Raw genomic sequence first — 22,802 nt, 5'->3', positions numbered from 1 at the left:
CTTCTGCTTAGCTGGGAAACTGAAGCACCGAGGGGCTGTGACTTGCAAAGTGTCACAGAGCAGTGCCAGGCTTGTCCAGGGCGTTTTTGGCATTCAGGAGCACGCTGACTCCTGTCTTTCTCCCTTATGTTACCGTGCTTTTGAAAATCCCACAGTGACCGAGCAGGTGTCCAGCTGGAAGTCAGCTCGTGCTTCTCTCGTGGCTTGGTGCTTGCGAGGAAACAACTGGTGTGCGCTGGTGTTGGGTCTGTGTTTTTGTTGGTAATCAGTGCGATGGAAAAGAGGGCTCAGCTGGGATCTCCAAAGGTGGAAAGAGTCTCAAAGCATCTCCAAAAAGACGGCTTGACCTCCAGACTAACTCTCCCAAGCCTGTGGGATCTGGGCACAGCACCAGTTTCTAGATGACCAGCTGCTTTCTCCCATTGCAGGTTCCTCTGAGTGTTTTCTGCCTGCGTCCTGTGTAGTTCGTGTGGAAAGAGTGAGTGCAGAGCTTAAGAAAGGATTCCTCCCTTTCCCAGTGCGTAACGGAGGGGACATTGTTTCTGTACCTGGCTTTCAGACAATTTCCTGACTTTTAAAAATCTGGAAACAAAAGGTGCTCGGTGACCTTTTTGGGTCGCACAGCTGCTCTTTTGCTGTTGGGCAATAAGGGGCTCCTTCGTCCCTCTGTTCGTGCCTTTGTTGCAGGGCCTCAGCTCCCGTCCCAGCTCTTCACTGCTGGCCGTGTTTCCCTCTCCTCCACGCTGCCGTCTCGTTCCTGACAGCTCCAGGCTCAGAGAGGGGCTTTTGAAGTCTGGTGAGATGCTGGCAGAGCCGCCTCTGCAGCCCATGGGCTTGGGGTTTCCCCTACTGGAAAGTGCAGCTTGCCAGATGGATTTTTTTTTTTTTTTTGTAACTCGGATCCTCAACCGGGAGGGTTTGTGTGTTAGCCTGAAGGGAAGGCAAAGCTGTTCTCTACCTCGCTCTCTCATTAACATGTTACAAACTGAGTCAGGCTTAGTCTGGCCTTTCCTCCACGGGGATGCTTCTGCCTCGTGGTGCGTGTTGGCTCCTGCTGTGATCTGTGTAACCTTTGTGTCCGTGCTGTAAGTGAATTTTGAGCCCTGATTCATTGAACCTACAATATTCCTTCCCTGGGCAAGAAAAGGGACCAATAACAGGAATACTGCTGTGCTTTGCAGGGTCTGAGGGGTTGCAGGGATCTGCCTTGCTGTCAGGGTACTTGCTGCTCTTGGCTAACGAGGTCAGAGGGCTGTCACACTCACACAGAGCAGCAGCATCCGTCCGTTCACCTGGATTGCTCAACTTCGAGGTGTGCTCCCTAATTTGCAGGTAACCCTTTGGGGAGGTGCAAACAAAAATGAGGGGAGGCAGCGAGCAGAGACCCAGGGCTTGTGGATGCTTAAAACTAGGCTGGATAAAGCTCCAGGCAACAGGGAGGCAAAGACCTGTGCCCTGGCTGGGGGGGACCAACTCCTTCAGACTTATGAGGACGTGGATTTCATGAGCGCTTTTATGCATTATTTCTGTTAAGGCGCTGTTCACCTCTGCTTCTTTTCAGATGCATGGTTGTGAGGTGCAGCCTGGGCTGACCGGGTGGATAGCAGCGCACACCTGCTGCGAGGAACGGCACCAGGCAGGCAGCCTGGCCCTTGCCTGACTCCGGGGGAGCTCAGATCAGATTTGTTTCATGTTAAAAACCAGCCAGCAGCTTCCACGCAGATAGGCAGCCCGCGGAATTAGCAGTCGGTCCAGCCTGGTCTTGTCTGTGTTCCTTCAGGGAACAGACTCAGTTTCCCAAGGAATAGCTTCTCCCACCTGGTTTGAAGAGCAAGGTTTAGAGAATGTTTTTCTTTTTTTTCCGGAAGGCGGGGAAAGTTGACCTTTTACCTTGAAATTAGAAAATGTGAGTAAGCGATGGGGACCTGTTCCTTTTAGCTCTGTTTGCTTTACACCAGGTAATCCAGCGTACATCAAGTACACATCCAGCGTGCAGGTGATGTTGCCTGGAGGTCCGGTTGTGCGGAGGCTCGACTCTCCCAGGAGGTGCTGAGCACGTGCGTGCCTGCGGCTTCAGGATCGTGCGGGCTGGAGCCACCTGCACCAGACAGGTGTATCTGGCTGAGGAGAGTGCCCAGACCGTGGCACTGCAAGCGTGGGAGTCCCCCAAAACCACCTCCAAGTGGATTTAGAGACAGTCTTCCTCTTGGCTCAGAAGGGCTCAGTGGTTTGGGTTTTTTTTTTTGTTTGTTTGTTTGTTTTACAAACCCCTGTAGATGAGTATTGCTTGCTTCTCAAGTGATCATTCCAGAAGGCTGGAGGGCTACTTAATGAGGCTAGAGACAGACGGGGAATATTGAAGAAGGATAATTAGCCTCATTTCCCCCCTCTCTGCCTGCGATTCCCCGGAGCTAACAACGTGAGGATGATGCAGAAAGTTTTCTAATTGTGTCAGGTCTAAACTGGGGCAGGTTTCCCAAGTGAGGACCGAGTGTCCTGAGTACGAGTGGTAAAAAGTTGGCATTTTCCAGAGCTTCCACTTGTGCTCGCCCGTCCTCAGCACGGATGTCGGGGGAGATGGCACCTTTGTGCTGCTGCAGTGAGGGATCCTAGCTGTCCTCTCAGCTCCCAGTCCCTGATACCAACACGTGCTTTCTCAGCCTGATGCACCCCAGGCGTTTTGGTTAGAAAAATGCTGTTGTATTGAGCTACCTGCGGATAGATTGGAGGGATTTTAGTACTGGGGATGTACAAGGTTGCTGTTACACGGCAGGCTATGGCCAGGAGCCTGCCAGCCTTCCTGCTGTGGCTGTTTGTCTTTCCCAGCCTCCCTCGTCCTACCTGCGAGGTGCTGCCTCCTCTTCCTCTCCTGCTTAGTGTTAGATGTGTGTGGTGATCCAGCTTCTAGCACGTTTTCATCATAACTACATTGAAGTAGGGAGGACCTTTCTGTTTTACAGTTGCACAGTTCCTTGTCCAGTAGTATCCTAGTGCTACCAGACTCCAACGCGGTCCAAAAAATTAATAAGTGTTCTGGAGGTCTTATTAAGCAATTTAATGGCACAGCAGAATAACGAAATCTTCATGGGGAAGTGATGAAATGAGTGGTTCGGTGTGTGAATTACAGGGTCTGCAAGTGGGCGAGAGACTAGCTCCTCGTTTTATTGCTGACAATATCCTTATTTTCATGTTTATTCCTGGATTATAATGTGTGAATGGCATCCCAGTAAACAGTCGGGCAAACGGTTATTTATCGAGTATTTAAAAGTGAAAGGTCTTGTAATTTTCCTTAGTAATGACTGTGATTTCTTCCAGCTGGATTAATGGCTCTCACGTCTACCCATGAGGAGCAAGTGTTTGGGTTTCTGCGTGGGGAGTTATTGTCTCCCTTAATAATGCAGACCAGAGGATTTTTTTCCCTCCCTGGCCTGGTATGTGAGGAAGGATGAAATGTGCATAACCTGAGCTAATACCTTGCAAAGCCCTTGAATATTCCTGCTTTTGTCATTCCTGATGGAGCGGCCGCTGCTGCTGGCACCAGCCCAGCCACAGCCTGCCTGGGAGCTGCTTTTGTTCGGTTTTATGAGGCAATCAGGGGGTCTTGTGATGGCATTGCCTCCAAAGGTCAGTTTTAATCACGTTCCTGCCGCATTCCTCTGTCCCCAGCCGGGCAGTCCTGCTGGAACAGGTTGCACACAGCTTTGCAGCTCTGTCGCTGCGACGAACATCTCAAAAATATACTTCGAGCAGCCGCCGACAGGCCAAAAAAAGTGAACCAAGTGTTTTATTCTGTGCCCAGCCATTGGTGCTAGTACCCTGGGGTGGTGGAGGAAGCAAGTGTCCAAGTGTAAGTAACCTTGGTCTCGTGCCCTGGTAGCAAAGTGATTTCCGTGCTATCACTGGGCCCCAGCCCTCCTGTGCATAATGCTGGGGTTTTTTAGCAGGCACAAGTTTCTGTTTTCCAGCCTGTTTTGGGGATTGGCCACCTTCCTGCTCTGAGAGCACTTGTGCTGGTCCAACAAATGCCAACTTCGTGAGACTGCAGGCTGGCAAACGCCTGGAGATATTTTTCTTACACATCTTGGCTTTGTGCTCTGCCTCAGCAGTTAGGCAGGCAGGGGGTCAGTTTGGTCTCTGGGTTGGAGCAGGCTGAAGGTGTCGTGGCGTTAAGACAAGAGCAGGGGCCCTGTGCTCAGGTCCTGCAGGCTTTGCAGAGCTGCTCTCCATCACGCACACCCGGATCCTGTGAACTATTTACTTGCAGCTTTCTCTTGGGCTTGCGGGAGTAGAGCACACAGCACCCCAAGGAGCTGGGCTATCACCTCCCAGCACAACACGTGGCATCGTGTGCTACTTGTCACATCGTCTGCCTTTCCCAGGTGCTGCATCCTTTATCCAGCACTGTCCCAGTCCCAGCAGCTCGCAGGGTGTGCGACCTAGCCCAGGAGGTGCCGAGGTCGTGTCGAGGACTGGCAGCTCTTTGAAGGAGGCCAGCACGGGGTGTTTTTTCCCCCAGGATGCATTTTTGCCGTGCTGTGCCTCCTCAGCTGTGTGCCTGCTGTTCCTCCCGGTGACTCAGGGACCGTGCTATGGGATGATGAGCAGTGGTGGGCGGCTGAGCCGGGTGGTGCGGCACGCACAAACAGGCTGCGGGGTTGTACTCAGCTCAGCCCGTGGCTCAGGGTGGGCTCCGTGGGGAATTCTGTCTAATTGCTGCGTGGAGACGCCGAGTTTGTCCTGCTGGAGGAAATCCATGCACACAGAGCAACCTTTGGGGGGTGATCGCTGCATGACGCGGCTGTTAGGGGCTGTGAGTGGGCGGTGTGTTTGGGATGGCTGGAGTTGGGATGGCAACGTAGCAGGGCTTTTGTTTCTTCTGGAACTGCTTTTCCCACCAGCTCCTTTCCAATCCGATCAGCAAGTACTTCTGAATATTCATAACATGGGATTTGTCTCTGTTCACACGACTGCCACCAGGCTGAAAGGTGTGTGCCTGTGCAGAGGGGGAAAAGGGGGTTAATCTGTTCTACGCTGGCAGCACGGGGCTGAGCAGGACGTGTTTAGTGCCAGCATTAATTCTTGTGTCTGAACGTGCCTTTTCCATTGTATTTACTGTCTGGGAAGAAGGTGGAAGAACAGTTTCCCTTCCCAACAGCTTCTCTACAGACAGTGATTCCCTGTCAGCAGGGGACGCATGTGCGCTGGGTCTGTGCGAGTGGGATTTCAGGGTGCTGATGCCTCTGGGCTGAACAAATAACTCCGCTGTGCTTTCCTCCCTGCCAGTGTTTGGAGCAGTGATCCAGCTGGCTTTGCGTGTGCTGGGGTCCAGCAGGAATCCTGCAGCCGGCTCCTGCCAGGAAGGAGCTTTGGGGCTGCCGGCTCGCGTGCCATTGCCCCAGCTGCCAGCTTTGGTGCCGGACTCACTGCAGGAGCTGCTGGCTTCAGTGGGTAGGAGGCGGCAGCTCTTGGCCTGAATTTTAACAAGGCAGGTCCTGCGACCGGTGAGGCTTTCAGCAAAGGGGCCTGATGCTGGGCTGACCAAGCCGTGAGTCAGGCTGCCTCCTTCGGGTCTTCATTCTCCGCAGATCGAGCCCCAGGGCCCAGGAGAGGCTTATGGATTTGTTATTGAAGGGAGCAAAATTGTTAGCTTGGCAAACCAGGGTAACCTCATTAAGAGCCACTGAAAGCGTGAAAAGCGTCTTGCTGGAGGCAGGGCAGTGCAGAGGAGGGGGCTAAAGTACCCGGGGTTTCCAACAATTAATTAATTATTGAGTGGTTTTCTGGAGATTCTTTCTCGTGATTGTAATTCATTCCCTATTGTAGGTGCCATATAGATTTATAATTTTGTTTTTGAAGTTCAATATTTTAGACCCTGAGGGCCTCAAACAAAAACTAACTGGAAAATGAGAGCACGTTTCAGCATCCTGCCTTGTCGGAGCTCTCCCTCTCATTCCCCAGCCCTGCGCCAGGCTCCCTGCTCCGGCGTGGGTTGCAGATGTGGCCAAGCCCGCGTGCCGTGGGTGGCAGAACAGCTGTCGCAGAAGAGCTGCCTCGCTGCCCAGCAAATGAGGACATCAAGAGCCCAATTAAGAGGCTGGAGTTGCCCCCCGGTGACCTGAGCAGAGCATTCAGTAGTTTGGAGTGGGGCTGGCCTGTTTGAATGAATAAGCGCTCCTGTTCGTGCAGAAAAATTCCTTCCCCCAGCTCTAATTAGCTGCTCCTTTCCTTTTTTCTTCTGTGAGTATAGAGGGGCTGTAATTGCAAAGAAGTCTCAACAAGGTGGAAGTTCGGCTTGCAGCTGACGGAGGTGATCTTTGTGCAGGTGGTGTGCTCAGCAGACCGGCTCTTGGGCCTGTTTTCGGCGTTTCCTTGCTGGATCTTTGGTTTTGCTGTTGTCAGTTTGGCTCTGCCTTACTCTGGTTTGTCTGTTTCCTCCAACAGAGTGACTAAAGAAGTGGACTCAACCTCAAAAGAAGCGAAATCTTTCCTGAAGCAGCAAGAAAAGTGGCAGTCGTCAGCTCCAGCTTCCCTCCCAACAGTCTCTGGGTGAGTTTGTGGCTTCTCTGCCCAGTAAGGACCTTTAGCAAGAGACATGGCACTCCGGTCAGTATTGCAGGCTCTGCCCTGTGATGTTTAAGCTATTGGACATTTGTTTTCTGCAGGATTTCGGTGGGAGCAGAACTAAGCCTGGAAGGTGTGATGATTTGTGGGGAGGGAAGCGGGGGAAGCGAGCCGTGAGTCCCAGTGACTCACTTCATAGGTGCAGACTTGAATTTCTCAATCCTCGTAAATCCTTCATCCCAGTAAGGAAATGTTGTTTTGAGTGTCTCGAGCAGCATGATGGAACTGGAGGTAGCCCAGGAACATGCCTGAGGTTGCCTGCAGTTCCTTTGAAAGCTGCTTCCACGGACCATAAAAAGCCACAACGGGCTGGGCTGTGACTTATAAACTTTGGGGGAGTGAATGAGACATGTTTCTGCCTCTCCGATGTTCTCTAATATCGTTGCAGTGTGGATTTGATGCTTCTTGTTCGAGCTCTGGCACATAATTCCGAGATTATTATGCTGCTTGTCAGAGATACAGAGGGGTCAGGTCTGGGCCTCTGACGTGTCACTGTGTGCTTCTTGGTGAGCTTGGGAGATGGCGAGCTTCTCGGGAGTGGAGGAGCTGCCCCTCTCCCAACAATGATTTTTATTAAGTCAGTCACTTGCATTTATATCTGAAAGACATGAGCTGGGTATGAGCTGGTCACGCAGAAACAAGGCCCGTCAAATACGTACATTGTCCTTCCCATCTGCTGCAGAGCCATTCTCCAGCGTGATTTAAGGCTGCCGTTCCCTGAGAGAGGGCCTGATTCACTCCCCGCAGCTGGATTGTCACTCGTGCCTCCAGCTCGTAGCTACATCAGGGTACCGAGAGCGCAGCGTGTGTGTGACTTAGCAGCTGCTGTTCCTGAGATGAATGAACAAATAGATGAGCGTAGCTTGGCTGCTGCTCTCCGTGCCACACGACGGTTTGTCCCTGCAGAGCTCACTTTTAACCTAAGTGGCGTGGGGGCGTTGTGCTGGAGAGCCTTGCGTCGGGTTGGATCGGTGTTCCTGCGTCGTTTTGGCCAGCCACGGAGGGGGTGCGGGTGGCAGCTCCTTGCCCTGCAGGCTGCTGGCGCTCCCGTCTCTCCAAACCCCTCTCAGTGCCCCCGGCGATCTCCCCGCCGCTCTGAGTGTGGGCAGGTTCGGTGGCTCGCTTGGAGAGCCCTTATTAGCCTTAATTAGGTTGTCATTCAGCTTGCCAGCGCCTGGTGTCACCGTGACTGTCGCTTGCCCAGAATACGAGGCTGCCTGGCTTGCTCAGGGCTGTGGATCTCGCCTTCCTTCCAAGCAGCCAGCCCTGCTGCTGAATATGCTGTAATGGGATGGTGGCACTACGGCAGAGGCGTCACCTCGGTGTGAGGAGCCCACCAGTGCTCTTGAAGGTATAACAGGTGACTCTGGGGCAGCCTGGCCAGCGTGTGCCCTCCATCTGGAAGTTTTCCACCTTAAAATAGTACCCGAGGCTGGTCTCTGAGCCTGCCAGAAAACACGATGCCTCCACAGGACTTAGGGGATGCTTCCAGCTGGGGAGCTAACCGGGGTATTTCCAGGTGAGAAAATTCTTGCCAGGCTTGCGGTGCTCTTTAAAGCCAACTGCAGGTCCCGTGTGTTAATAAAATTGCGCGGGTTTTAGATGCTGAGCTATCATCCAAGCCCTGACTTTGCTCCCCTTGGAGCTGCAAGCCCTGGTGGGGGGAAGGACAGAGCCCAGCGTGTCCTGGTGGTTCTTCACTGGTGTCCTTGGGCTACGTGCAGTACAGATGTGGGAGGATGGGCTGCATTTCTCCCTTGTGCATTGAGCGAGAGTCCCCGTCAGGGTCAGCATCACCAGAAGGCACTGCAATGCACATAATTTGTGATCCTGGATGTGCCTGTGGACATCCACTATTCAGAGAGCCAGTGTCAGCCTCCGGGAGCTTTATGTCAGCTGTAATAAAACAAAAAAGTAAATAAACCTTGCCCTGCGTACAGGGGGTTGAGCAGCTCAGAGTTGCTTCCCCATGTGGCTTTTCCTCCTTTACCTTGCAAGCAGCTCGCATTATTTCTGGATGCACCCAGCCTGCCCTGTATTTATTGAATTTCCTTTCTCTAAACAGGCAGAAGTAATCCAGGAAAGCAGCGGTCACAAAACCAAACATCCGGTGCTGCATCCCCGCGTTGCAAACCCTTGCAGCTAACTGGTCCAGGGCAGGGATGTTTGGGGCTGAAAGTGCATTTCCTGGATGTGTTTAACGGCCGTACCGGATGCGCTATAAAAAGCCGGAGTCGTGCTCGTAAAGGACACGGGGGTGGCTGGAAGGGAACAAGTTAAACACTTGGCTGTAATTAAAGCCAGGAGTACAAAACATCCCACCCAGTTCTCGCGGCAGGCTTTGCTAGAGAGGTCAGAAGCCCTCGTTTCCCAGGGCCTCGGTGGTTTCCCAGCCTCCCGACGATTCCCATCGTGTCCTCCCGTGGCACCCAGCTCTCGGAGCACTGTGGCAGCTGGGCTGGGTTTGGCAGCGGGGTTTGGGGCTGGTGTTGGGTTCCAGCCCCGTTCCCATGCTGCTGGTAGATGGCATCAGCTAGATGTGATGAGGGGATCCCCTGATCGCTTCTCATCTGCTGTCACAAAATATTGGTGGATGACTCCTGGCGTTCACAAACCTTCTTGCCTGTGTCTTAGGGCCTGTTTCCTAACGTTGTCATCACTACTGAGCATTTTGGAGGCAGCAAGAGCAGCTCTTGGCCATCAGCGTGTGACCCAACAGCTCGACGGGCAGCCCTGGTGCTCCGAGAGCTGCTTCCTGCTGCTAGTAATCCGATTTTGCAACACCCTGCCATAGCTGGAGGACGTTAAAGCAAACGAAAGCCTCCGCGCAGCTTACTGCAAAATGGCTGTGTGCAGGTACGTGTGTGTGTGTGTGACACTAGGAGGAGGGTGAGCGAGGGCTGGGAGGCACCCCCGGAGGTTTGGGTCCTCCTGCTCGGTCCTTGCCGCTTTTCGAAGCACAGCGACCTCCCCTAGGGAATGGGGGTTCTGTGGCAATCACGAAAATGTGTGAGATGAAAGGGAAAAAGTGCTGCTGGTGGATCTTATTTGAGATCCCCCTCTAGGCAGCTGTTTCTACATGGCCTGAACAGGAGCCAGGACGAAAAAGGGAGGTTTTGCACTGGCTTTGTTCTCGCGTTCGCTCATTACCAAAGCGGCTTGTAATTAAACGTGGACTTGCTCGCTCAGCCCAGCTGTTGCTTCTCTGTTTGATCCTGCCTGGAATTACAGCGGTGGATGCGTGACCTCCCGGGCCTCTTCACGCCTTGCAGGCTGGTAGAAACGCAGGGTGAAATCCGACTTGGAAGCGAGCAGCGCTGCTCCCATGGCCTTCGGTAGGTTCCGTGCTTGCTGACCCCAGGGCTGAGCTTGGTCCACGAGGGTTTGGACTTCAGTGCAAGACCTGGCAGCAGGAAGAGTGCAAGAGAGCTCTGACCCAGAGACAAATGCTTGTCCTGAGCAATGAGAGCAAGATAACCTTCCAGCCTCTTCGCCGTGAGTGCTTTTCTCCCCTAGTCTCCAACAGAGCAGCTCACGTAGGCTGGCCATTAAATGGTGTGAAAAGCTTCAGGGCTTTGCTTTTGGAAGTCATTTACTCTGCGGTGTGCTACTGTTGGAGCAGGGGGATTTCGGCAGGAAGACATCTGTGTGCGGCTTCTCTCCCAGCTCAAGTGCGGGAGGACAAATGGTGGCAGTCCTGGTGGGAGGATACGGATGGGTCAGCTCCTTGCGCTGTCCTTGGAGGACCTTGAGCCCGTTTGCAGCATCTGACTCGTTAATGTGATTTGGAAGCTATGCTTCCCCTCGAGCCTGATTGCTTCTAGAGGCTGCTTTGCATCCAAAGCTTTTCTTGCAAAAGATTCTCTTTCTGCGTGACCTGGTTGGAGCTAATTGGGTCCCTTTGCTGCTATGTCTGACACGGGTTCCTTGGGATCTTAAACGGGCACTGGCGAGGCAGGCACAGGCTCTTCAGGTCTTGTGAACCTCAGATGATCCCGAGCCAGTGCTGCAGCACTCGTGCCTCCGGGGAGCAGCTTCATTTCACAGCAGCCCCTGAGGCCTTTTTCCTTCAGAAAGCAGGAGTTTGCATTCCAATTCCAGCTCAGCACCAACTGGTTATTTAGCTAAAACTTGCACGTTTTACATGTACGGGCTGAACGAAGATGCAAATAAAGCAAATAATCAAGACCTTCTGGGTAGCTGGAGGTGGTGGTTTTTTTTTTTTTTTAAATAGTCACTGAAGCAATGGAATAGCTCTGTTCTTGGTAGGGATTTCAGTCATCAGCTTCCTCCTGCGCTTCCCTTGCTGTGCTCCAGAGAGTGCTGTTCTCTCAGACGGGGGAGTCCCAGCCCCTTGCACTGCAGCCAAACGTCTGGATGTGAGTAGTACATGACATATTTCTCTGTGCACAGCAGGATGAACCAGCCAGGGGCAATACTCGTGTGCCCTAGAGCTAGGTCCACTTATTTCCTGTTCATACGCTTTGGTTGTGAAAAATGAAATGTGGCGGTAGCTGATCCAAGTGAGCAATTTCTCTTTAGGTCTTAAATCCTTTTTTTGTTTTAATTATTCCTTGTTAGTGTCTGTCCACTGGTTCATGCAAATCCACTCTCTGAATCAATGCAGTAATGAGGCTGTGTGCTTTTTTGGAGTATCCTGGCCTATTTGCAAGGTGGACTGGGATTAATTACCCCATGGGGATCGGTGTGGCAAGGTGCCTGCACGTGCAGGGAAAGGGAAGTTTGGAAATTTGGAAAACAATGTCTGGTTCGGTGTGGAAGAGAAGGGTCTTCATCCTCCTCCACAAAACGACGCCGATTGCCACACTTGTAGGTTACGATTGCCAAACAGCCTCACCCTCTGGGATCTCGTGGAGCAAGTCTCGTACCCGATGTCCCAGACCGAAAGTGAAACGTGCGCTACACATCCTCCTCGCAAATAGTTTCCCAGGAGCAATCTGTGCTCGTTCTCAGGCAGAATGAGTCAACATCTTCTGCCCCGGCCTCTGCTTTACAGCAGAAATGAATGAGATTTTTAGCTCCAGCCCCTGCTGTCCTGCAGCCTTGGTATGCCAGTACGTGTGCGGTTGCTTTTGCTCGGGGCAGTGGCATGGTGTTGGAAAGAAAAGTCCAGCGGTGCCTGTACGGCTCCGTGCCGTGCTTCGGTCCTCTGTCTTGATGTGGCTGGGCTGAATCCCCGGGCTGGACTAACTGGGATCAGCTGTTTCTTTTTTCCAGCCTTGCTGGAGGTTCAGCAGAAAGGAATGTCAGCTATTTGAGGACTTAGACTCTCTAAAGCATCTGTCTTATAAAATACAAACAACCCCCCACCAGACCGGGGCCTTTGATAGTTCCCCAATGAAAGTCGTGGGGCCGTTTTCCCTTAGGGCAGCGCAGGTTTTATGAGGCTTATTTTCATTTGCTTTCATCTCTTAGATCACGAGCGTTTCTCCTTCTCCCTCAGTGAAAATGATTGAGGAAATTAACTGCTAATGGTGAACGAAGCCAGCTGTATTTGTATTCCAGGCCCCTCGCAAGGTTACGGAGGGAAGCCCCTGCACCTTTCCGTGTTAGCTGTGGTCTGGCTGCAATGAGGTGAGAGGGGAAGCCTTTTTTTAAGGTTAAAGCTTGGGACTGGAGGTGGATGTGAAGGGCTCCTGTTCCCAGCTGTGCCATGGCTTGGGGGGGGAGCCTACCAAGCAGATTGTTTCCACTCCTGCCTTATTTTGCTTTTATCGTGCCTCCTTTTGCATTAACTGAGCTGCACCACGTCCCTCCGGCGTCTCCCCCATAGCAGATGCTTGTGTTGGTTACATCAGCTTGCTTTCCCACACTCGCCTTCCTCGCTTTTTCCCATGTCAACAAAAAAAAAAAGTGCAGCTGAACCGTTCTTCATTAAAAATGAGCCAGCTAAGTGAGGCTGGAGGGGCAGTCAGTGACGGGGGGCACCCTGCTTTCGGGCGGTCCTGCTGGTGGCTTCATTCACGGAAAATCCCGTACTGATGGCTCCATTCATGGAAAATCAGCACAGCAATATTTTCCAGCGGGTTTGTTAGCCAAAACTTTGATCTGCTGCTGGGTTTTGTCAGCCTCGTGCAGGGCTAGGCTTAGAAAACAGGCAAGCCCAGGCTGGCTCGCTGGAGATCAAGACATGAAGTCGAGCAATTAGGATTAAATGGGAACCGACTAAAATGCTGGCTTTCTGTCTTAAAGGAGATGTTGGTGCGAATCTGAGCTCTTGAAGGGAGCGATAAGCCCTCCAGTTGGCAGCACTCTCTACAACTGTTCCTCTGTTTGTTTCCAGAGCGATCCCTGAGCGAGCGTGGCCGTGCCAGCCAGGGGGGTTTCCTCCTCCGGGTTCTGGTTAGCGGGGCCGGCTTGCACTTCAGCTCTTGCAGTCCTGGTGTGGAGGTGAGGAAGCTCCCAGACTTTCACTCCCCTTATTCCTGTCTGCAACCCAGAGCCTCGAGTATTTGGTGCACAAGCCGAACAGAAAGGGCACCTTGAACAAGCTGCAGGCTGTCTGGGGCTCTCCAGAGTGCTCTAATCCGCTCTGCCAAGCTGTGGAGTGCTTCATTTCCCTATCTTCAAAGCCTTCCCGGTGTGTTGGGTTGCTGCCTGGTTGGCTTCACCCCAGAGCCCTCGACGCTGTGCTCTGCAGAGCGAGCACAGTCCTGGGGGCACCAAGGGACCCCCTGCCCGGGCCGATAACGGGGCTGTGCTTTCTCCAGGTGCCCAAGCACGCTGGTTCTCCCCAGGGCAGGGAGCCGAGGAACCTGATCTATTTAATATTTCTGCTGGAGACCACTCGATTTTCTGGGAATCCCCGAGAAAGATGCATTTTGTGCCCTCTCTTTTTGGTCTTCTCCTAGCATCTCCCACCGGTTATTGGCAAAGGTAGATAAAGGACTCTTTGACCTGCTCCCGGGCAGCAGCTTTGATGCCCTTTTGGGAGCTGCACTCCAGTGCTGTTGCTGTAAGCCCCCAGGCAGCCGGTGGACAATGCAGACGTCTGTTCATCGCCAACCCGCCTGGGCTGAGAACAATGATGGTATTTCTTGAAGTAACAAGTCCTGGGCATGTGCAGTGTTGGACTGTGGCACGATTATTTTTTTTCTTTAAGCTGCAGGAAGGCCTGAGAGCAGCAGGCCGGGTTGGAACAGCCCCGAATACAAGTGTAGGAGAAATTTCCACCTTTCTGATCGCTGGAAAACCCGGGGAGAAAGCAAATGGCTGGTGTTCAGGTGCTGCCTGTTGTGCCTTGTGGTTGAGTAAGCACACGGCGTGCGTCACCGCTGTGCGTGCTGTTAGGAGGTAGGTTGGACGCCTGCTCAACAGCAAGGAGGGGGTTAAAGCCAACCTGCAGCAGGGGCTGGCTGATTGCAGCTCATGGCTTTCCTAAAGCCGGTGGGAATTCGGCCGAAGGCTTCGTCTCCCCCTACCCCCTTCCTGCTGCTAGAGGCAGGCAAACCTTCCTGGCTCCCCAGGAGCTGCCGTGGCCAGCACGGCGACGCGTTGCAGAAAAGCAGAGGCGTAAGCAAATGAAAGATGAGATTATTAAACTTTCTTAGGAGAGCACCGAAAGAGTCATTTTCTGGCGTGGCCGTGCTGTTTCCTTCCAGGATGGCTGCTACGCAGCGTGCCTGCCTCTTCATCTGTGACCTGCAGATTTCTCCTCGCAGGAAGCCTGGCGAAGCAGCTGGTGCGCACGATATCGCTGACTCCCCAGAGACGGGTACGCAGGGACGTCCTTGGCTTTGCCATACCCTCAGGATGACGCACGGCAAGTTGTTTAGGCCAGAACCCACAAAGGTGTTTAGGCTCTTAATCCTGTCCCTCACTGAAATCCAAGGAGGGTTCAGGTGCTTTTTTGTGGATCTCGCCCCCGGATTTGTGACATCTGAAGTGAAGTGATGTACGGCCGGTATGCTGCTGTGCCAGTACACGTGTGAATTCCCGGAGGTGGAGGCTCCTTTGTGCAGCACCTGGCACGCTGCTCTGCGCCGGGCCACAACAGCTCCTGCAGCATTGACCCCGCTGGCACGGTCTCCATCCTGCTCTGTAACTCACGTTTTACTTCAGAGAATTGCTAAACAGACAGTGCAGGGCCTCTTGTGCAGCGTTCACTTTAAGCTCGGCACCATCGTGGTGTTTTTCCTAATGTGTAAAATCCCTTTTCCCTCCCTGCTGCTTGCAATAACCCTTTGGAAAGCTGGACTGGCTCTCTGCTGGCTCTCCGCTTCCTCTCCGCTCACACGCGCTCACTGGAGAGCCTCGCCAGCAGTGTTTGGCTGTTTGCGTTGTGGGGGATTTTTTTTCCTACTTTCCCAAGTCAAAGGAGAGTGCGTAGCATTTGTTTTGGAAACAAAACAACTTGTAGAGAATTACATGGCCCCTGCAAAGGGATCAGTGCAAGACAGGTCGTGTGCTTCGGGCTGGCTATGGAGACTGTACGTGATAGCTGTCTCCTTCCTTGCTTTAGGGTTTTGTGGCTGTTGTGTTTAGCAGGGGCTCTTATACCCAAACCGAAGTGCTGTGACTGCAGGGCAAAGTATGGACTGTTAACGGGGGCAGAGTATCTGCACACAGACAAATGTGTAGGGGTTTTCCTACTAGCTCTTCTCCAAAGCGTTCAGGAGTAAAGGTGATGGTAAATGTTAATTTAAATATTTAAATTAATTATTTTATTTATTTAATATTTAATTAATAATTAAATTGTTTAAATATTAATTTACCGTCAGCTCTGTGTCAGAGGGATGCTGACTCTCTTCAACTTTCTTTGTTACAAATACCTCCTGGAAAAAAAAAAAGCCTCCTGTCTCCTTCCTTTAGCAATAGGGGAGCTGGCTGGGAAGCAAACAGCACTGCCATTACGAGGAGCACTACCCTGCCTTCACTTGGTGCTTGTCCTTGTGTCCCAGGGAGCAGGGACCCCTCAGTCAGCTTCGATTCCTTCCTGCTCTGCGTTGTGCCAGGTGTCCGTGCTGCATGGTCCTCGGCTGCTGAAGTCACCTGTAATGAATGTCCAGTCTGATGCCCGTAAGCAAATACAAGAATGTCCTCTTTGGCTGTGGGATTTCTGGCCATACTCTTCCTTTAGGAGGCGGTGAGATCATATTGGCAGGACCCAGACCGTAAATCCACATGGGCTCTGCCCCAGGCTGGGAAAAACCTGGAGTGCGGCGGCATCCTGGGGCTGCAAACCCCGGCAGAAGTTGGCACGTTCCCTACACGCGCTCGTCTTTGTGCCAGAGCTGCTGCTTTGTCTGCTGAGGGATGAGCCGGGGAGGGGCTGGATATCAGCCACTGCAGCTATGAAGCCTCAAGTCTTTGCATCAAACTTACAAACAAAGCATCCTGGGGTGGTCCTGGAAACTCCCAAGTAATTCTCCGTGCAGGATTCCCAAAGCAAAGCCTTCAGTTGTCTTCAATCTCTCTTGCCCCGCTTTTCCTCCCCATTCCACACCTCCTGTGCTGTGGGCAAGCCCCAGGGGCAGAGCCCCGGCAGCGCGAGCCCGGTCGGCTTCCAGCAGTCAGATTCCCAGGCAGACACCAAGGTTTGAGGGTGCCGTAGGTTACAGCTACGTGTAGCACACAGAGGAAAATCTGCATATTGTGAAGGGGTTTTTACTGTCTGCGCTATAAGAAGAGGAGGAAGATCTTAGCCCCTTGTGCCGCTGGAAGCTCCAAGAGCTCAGGAGCTGGGGACTTGGTGGGCTCCATCCAAAACCCTGTCTGTGTCGGGATGGGGCCTGAATCAGCTCGTTTATTTTTTAGCCACTACAAGTGCAGGGTCCCAAGTCACTCAGGAAGGTTATTTGGAGGCAGCTCCCTGCCTGGAATAAGAGGAGGGCTTTGAGTGCGGTCCAGTCCCATCCACGCTGGCAGACTAAACCATCGCAGACTTCTTTGCCTGAAGCAGCTTTGGACAGCGTGCACGGGACCACGGCGCCTTTACGAGCCCACCCTGGCTCCTTCTGCTGATCTGTGTTGAGGAGCAATGAGAAAAACACAAACCCTCGGCACCCTTTCTTTGCCTGTGCTTTGCAGGAGAGACTCCAGCACCATTCTCTTAAGTAACCGAACCGAAATAGCGGGTTTTTGATATTTGCTGGTGGTTACTGGGATAGGTGGAAATGTTTGGCACTGTCCCGGTTGTGTACCCCGGAGATTTCAACGAAAATCTCTGCCAGGGTGAAGGCCAGCAATGCTCCTGAGTTCACCTGCCCCCAGCTCTGGCACGGCACGTTTCTCCCCGCTCACCCCTGTGCCAAACCTTTGTGTGCCCTCTGGTACAGGACTTCACCCAGTCTTCAGATGGAGGCCTCAAGAACCGAAGACTCCTTCCCTTTCTTTGAGAATAATTAACTGCAGCGGCTAATTGTTGAGCAAACTGTTTGAACCGGTTAAAAATACACCAGAACTTCCCAGAATCCGGCAAATTGGTTGAGCTCTGCTCCCGTGGCCTGGATTTAGATGTCACTAGGACGTGGCTGTGTTTATAGCTGCTTAATCAGAGTCTGCTGCTGCCCTCCCGCTCTCTCTAGGTCTGCCTTCCGGATCCGAGGATGCACGGTGGCTGATTTATGGCACTTCCCAGCTTAACCAAGGGCAAACTGCAGAGCCATATATCTGCGCGTGAGCGAGCTTTCTTCCTCGTACGTGGAGATAAGCGCCAGGGTGGGTACCAGCAGTCTGGCCAGTGCGTCAGTGCATCCGTTTCTGCGCGTGCACCTTGAGCCCGGGTTGTGCGTGTGTATTTTTTTAAACTTTATTTGCCGTTGGTGATAAACCCGGAACCACGGCCTGTGCTGAAAGGAAAAGGGCCTGCTGATTTTAAATGCTGATACCAATACAACAGGGCTGTGGCTGTGACAGTCGGGGAAGCCTTCAAGCATTAGCTCAGAGCTTTTGCTGAATGCCGCAGGGATCTCGGTGTTGTGCAAAATAAAGAAAGTGCTAGCGTGCTTCAGATGCAGGAATAATGGACGGGGTCCTCTTGGGTGCACGGGCTGTGGAATTGTAGGGCTGGGAATGGTAACAGAAAGATACAGGAAAGAATGAGTCTTAGGAAAAGGCCCCCTGGCAGAGAGTTTCTTATTTACTTTGATTTGTGATGTAACTGAAAAGAAAGCAGCTGCCCAGAAATCCAGGCGCCTATGGATTGATTGCTGTAGAGGAAAAGGTGAAGACCCTGTTCCTTGGAAATGCTCGGGCGTGGCGAGTTGGATGTGGTAGGTCGTTGTAATCGCAGTGCCTCTGTTCTGAGAGGACTGCGTGGTTCTGCCGTGGGCTCCTCGTCAGCTAATCAAGCCCAGCGGTCGTCCAGAAGGCATGATAAGGGCTGAGAAACTCCCTGTAAAACAGCTTCCAGCACTAAGCTCATCTCTCCCGTCCTTTTAGGACTCAGAGCCACAGGCAGCATTGATCTGCAGTGAGAACACTTGGGGTTTCTCACCCCATCTCCAGCATGGGACCCCTCATGTGGTTTGTGCGTGCCATGGAGCCCGCGGAGCGTACCTGCCGCTTCTTGGAGGGCTCATAAGCAGAGGCATGGCTCTCTGCAGGCTGCTTCCAAACCCGTGCTGCTCCGTGCCTTGCCGTGCCAGCTCCAACCAGCTCTCCCAGAGCAGGATTTGCTGGGCAGCGCCTGCTTGCTCCGGGATTGCAGCCCCCTTCCTCCCCTGCTGAAGACAGAGAGATGCTTGGTGGTTATTCAACTTCTGCAGGCTGTTCCAGCCTAGGGTATAGCTTCTACTGGGAGGAATATTGGAAATATGGGCACTGTTGAGGCGGGCAGCAGAGGCTGGGGCTCATCTGGGCAGGGTGAAGCTGTGCAGGAGAGGACCCACCTCTGGTCCTGTGCCAGAGAGGTCTCAGCACCTCGAGCATCGGGCGGGAGCACGTAGTCAGGGGTTGGTGTGCACACGCTGCGGGTAGGGCAGGAGCCCCTTAGTTGGTGGGACGGAAGAGAAAAGAGCTATAAAGCTTTTTCATAATCTCAAGCCATGCTGTGTCGGGGGCTGAAATTAAGCTGAAATTTCACTTAATGTGGAAGGACTAAATGAGAGGAAGTGGATTTTCTCTGCCAGCTCCTTTTATTTAAATGTAAAAGTTTATCCTGGCTTCTTGCACAAGATGCTGCAGGCAGAGCAGATCTGTGCATGACACCTCTTCCAGGCTGTGGCTGCTTTGCAAGATCCGACTTGTGGCTGCTGTGGCCCTGCTGTCCCCTCGCACTGTGCTGTGCTTGTTGCATCTTCTGCAGGGCTGTGTCAGAGTGCTCGGCTGCAGCTCACCAGGTGAGGATGTGAACGCTGACGGCCAGCACCGCGTGCCAGGGCAGCTCTGGGGCAGCTGAGCACTGGAGCCGGGGAGAAGGAACTGCATCCAGTCTCAGCTAAGGATGTTCATCATTCCCAAGTGAGCCTGATTTCCAGAGGCAGGGAAGCCACTGCGGGAAGGATCACTTTGTGCTTGAACTTGCATTTTTCCCTACAAGCTCTTAGGGAGGGCTGGGGTTAGATGGGAGGTTTGTACAACGGGTGCCTTGCAGCCTCTCCTGTTCCACAAGCTGCTCTGCATGCACATTTGTTCTGGGGACTATTCGGATGGCATCATCGTTTGTGGCTTAGAGTCGAGGGGAAAAAGAACAATTTTGTGTCCCAGTAGGGCATCTCTTTAGTCACCTGCATGCTAGTGTTGGTGGTCTCTGCTCACCCAGACCCTGTGGTAGCATTTCCCTCAGCTTTTTAATTAAAGAGGCTTCAGTTTCATACATTTCTTCCTGGATTTCCTTAAAGCTCTTATGTTCATCCCCTCCAAGCCAGTTCAGCTTTTCCTGGTAGATTACAGCCTGCTGGAAAACACAGAGCACATTGTGAAGCCTGAGGCAGAAGCTGACTCAGCAATCCTTCCCGTTTAGGCCACTGCTGTTCATGGAACAGGAGGTTAGGTTTAAAATACCCCTGCCAAAAATATTGCTGCTCTAACAGAACTGGTGCCCATTTTATTAGCTGTCACGGTGTCCTATAACTTAGGTTATGTGTTTTTTCTTCTTGAAGAATCTCAGCCTACTAGTGCCTTAACATAAACACTCTGGAAAAGAGGGTTTTCCTCTTATGTGCTGGAATAATTCTGGTTGTGTTTTTTTTTTTTTTTTCCATGGGAAGGGTTTGGGATTTCCTCTCCAGATCTCTGGAGAAAGGCTGTGTCCTAGGCACAGTTTGTGTTGTAGCTCGCAGTGGTGTTTGTGTCCTTAAAGGATTTAAACTCATGAAAGCTGGAGTCCTGGGAGATGGATGGGCATCGCTTATAGCATGAAAAGACTTTGTAGAGAAAGTGGCTTTGGAGGAGGTGGCTCCACGCAACGGCGGTGGGAACGGTGGGTGTGTGTCCTTCCCAGAAATATACCCAAGTGCCATTTTTCCACTTGGTGGGGATTAAAAAGTTGCGCAGGCTCAGCCTCGTTTCATTAATGGATTTAAAACAGGCTTTGGCAGAAAGCAGCCAAGCACATCAGGAATGGAACAGAAAATATTCCTCCCGAGTCCAAGAGCCTGAAAACTGCCTCTCGCACCAACTAGAGCAAGCGACAAATGCTGCTGTTGTTGTAATCTGAAATCTTTCTTCTCCCTCCCCCACATCCATCGTGTGCACGAGTGCTCAGGCTATTTATTAGCAAATTTAAAGCCCCAGGCTCAAGACTGTTGTGGAATCGCCCTAGGACTGCTGAGCTGGAGGAGGGACGTGTTGCATTAAAAGGTACTTACTGAAGCAGCTGAATTTGGTTTCTTGATTGCCTTGGCTGCAACTCGAGGTGCTTATTCCCGTTTCCTCCTGTTAACCCTTATTTCTTCCCCAGTCTGCTCTGCCTTTCTGACAGGTGATTATTATCTCTGAAAGAGCTGACAGCTCTGGTAGGCTCAAGTGCTGCTGGAGTCCTGACGCGCACAGGTTGGCTTTGGCTGTTTGGAAAGAAAGGTTGTAGAGAACTTGGGTGATGGGAAGTGTCTGCCCTCGTGGGAGCACCGAGCGCTGCCCAAACCCAGCAGGGGGATGCCTTTCTCCCGTGCTGGAAGACTGCAGGGATCTCGGACTACTTGCTCAGGATGCATTTCTCAGTTACGCCATGTTCAAAGTTGGGATAACTCTGCCATGCAGCCTACTACAGAACCTTGAGACCCGTTGATGGAAAGAGGTATATTCCACCATGATGAGTGTTTTGGAAGAAAATCTCATGTACGGTGTTTCAACAGCTATTACTAAGATGAAATGAATTTCATAAAGGGCCCCATTTTAACTCCTTAATGTTTGACAGAGACAAAATTATTTGTGGTTGCAGTAAGTTTGGAAGGGCCGTACCTCTTGCATCCAGGGGTCACTACTTCCATACGGAGCTAGAGCTGATCTATTGTGGTTTGGTACGGGTAGGTGTGAGTTATGAAAGTTGTTATTCTAACGTGCTGTGCCTCTGCTCGCTTCCCCGCCCTTAGACTGCATCTGTACGCTTCAGAATAGGAGGAGGAAGAGGGCAGAGAAAGAACAAAGGCTCGTCATACAAATGGAAGGAAACCAGGGAAACTCAGGAGGAAGTGGACAGTGCAAAATACAAAAAGATCCAGCTGCGCTGAACGCGTGGGGATGCCTTCGGCTGGGCATTCAGAGAGGCAGAGCTCAGGCCCTGCATTGTGGAGCTAAACTTTCCTTTGGGTCAGTAACCTATTGAGACACCTAACAATGTCCATTATGTACAGCAGCTTGTTTGTGCCCGGTGCTGGAGCTTGCTACCTCTATTCACGTACAATAACACAATGTTCTCCTTGCGGAGGGGCCAGGCCCAGCTCTGTTTTGCTGTGCAGATGCTTGGTGCCTTCTCGGAGCAAGCACCTCGGTTGTGCTGTTACATCTTCCTCCTTGGTGGCAAGATGCCCAAGGAGAGCATCTGCTGATGAAAACACTATTTGTTCTTGGTTCACTGATAGCAAATGTCTCTTTATTTCCCCTCCGTCCTTCGAAGGAAAAGAAAAAAATGTAGCAGCAAGAGGTGGGTCGCTGCCTTCCCGGAGTTGTAGCGATTAAATCCGTCCCCTGAGGCAGCCTGGAGAGGCGAGGCCAGAAGTGTGCTGGGGCTTGGTGGCAGCAAAGATGGGGCACCGTGTGGACATGCTGCAGTCGTGCCCTTGCTGCAGAAGAGGTGGGGCTGTCAGCCCACGAGAGAGCTCGGCTTGGCTTTGCTCTGCAGCTGCAAAGAAGGCAGCTGGCCCAGGTTCAGCATACAAGGGAATCCCCCGAGAGGCTCCGTGCGCTCCCTGTGGGGCTCGGGGCGGCAGCTGCACGAGTGCCTGAGCTTGCTCCGTGCTGGAGATACCCACTGCGGCCGTGGGCAGCCCGAGGTTTTATCCTTGCTGCTTAGAAGCAGCTCCCAGCCCCAAAATACAGCACGAGTTGTCGGATCACGTGGCTGTGCCGTCGCCCTGATGAATTTAAGAGGCAAAGTGCAGCTTTTGGGTTAGCAGGCATCGCGTAAGGTCGGGCTCGGCCTCAGCCCGCATTTTTCCGCAGGAGGACGTCACTCCCGGCCGAGGGAGGTGCTCTTCCTTTCATCCAGCCCACAGCGGAGCAGCTGTGAGCGGTGATTGAAAGCGCTCGAGCTCAAAATAACGCTTCGCTTCGCTGTGAGAGTAATTTGGTCGTTGGAGCAAGTCTGAGCAGGCGACGGTGCTTTCTCCTGGTGCTTAAAGGGAGAAGAGCGTTTTGGCAACTTGCTTCTTCGGGCGCACGCCCTTGTTTAACCAGCGCTTGTTCAGCCAGAGCCCCTTAGCAGCTCTTAAGACATTTCTTTAGGAAAATAAAAATGAATTCTGTGTATGCAGGGAAACATCTGTCATCCTTCTGAGCAGAAAACGCAGCGAGTGCCATCCCCGAGCACGTGGGAGAGCCCCGGGTTCTCACTGCAGCTCTGCCAGTTCCTCACGGAGAACGGAGCTGGCTGCAGAAGGTGAGAGCAGTGGTTTAGCACCGCATCCAGAAAGTCAAGGGCTGCCTCTCTGAAGGCTCTTTGAAGCCGTGGACGTGTGTGCAGCGCATGACACACAAGGAGGGGTTTCGTTTGTGGTTGCACTCCGGAGGCTGTGCTGCTCTGCCAGTTGAGCCCTTTTAATTGCCCTAAGTTTAGCACC

The 22,802-nt window shown here is 52.5% G+C and overlaps 1 protein-coding gene across 1 annotated transcript in view; it reads left to right on the top strand.

The window, feature by feature from the left end:
• CFDP1 (craniofacial development protein 1) overlaps positions 1-22,802 on the top strand; it is a 54,201-nt gene that overhangs the window by 10,247 nt on the left and 21,152 nt on the right. Inside the window, exon 5 of the mRNA XM_040570939.1 lies at positions 6,442-6,546. Coding sequence (XP_040426873.1) covers positions 6,442-6,546 — 105 coding nt within the window. The remainder of the gene's footprint in view (positions 1-6,441; positions 6,547-22,802) is intronic.

Source organism: Cygnus olor, chromosome 12 (genome assembly GCF_009769625.2).
Source record: "Cygnus olor isolate bCygOlo1 chromosome 12, bCygOlo1.pri.v2, whole genome shotgun sequence".
Classification (NCBI taxonomy): Eukaryota; Metazoa; Chordata; class Aves; order Anseriformes; family Anatidae; genus Cygnus; species Cygnus olor.
The sequence above is the reverse complement of the archived record's forward strand: the minus strand, read 5'-3'. Positions and strand labels throughout refer to the sequence as shown.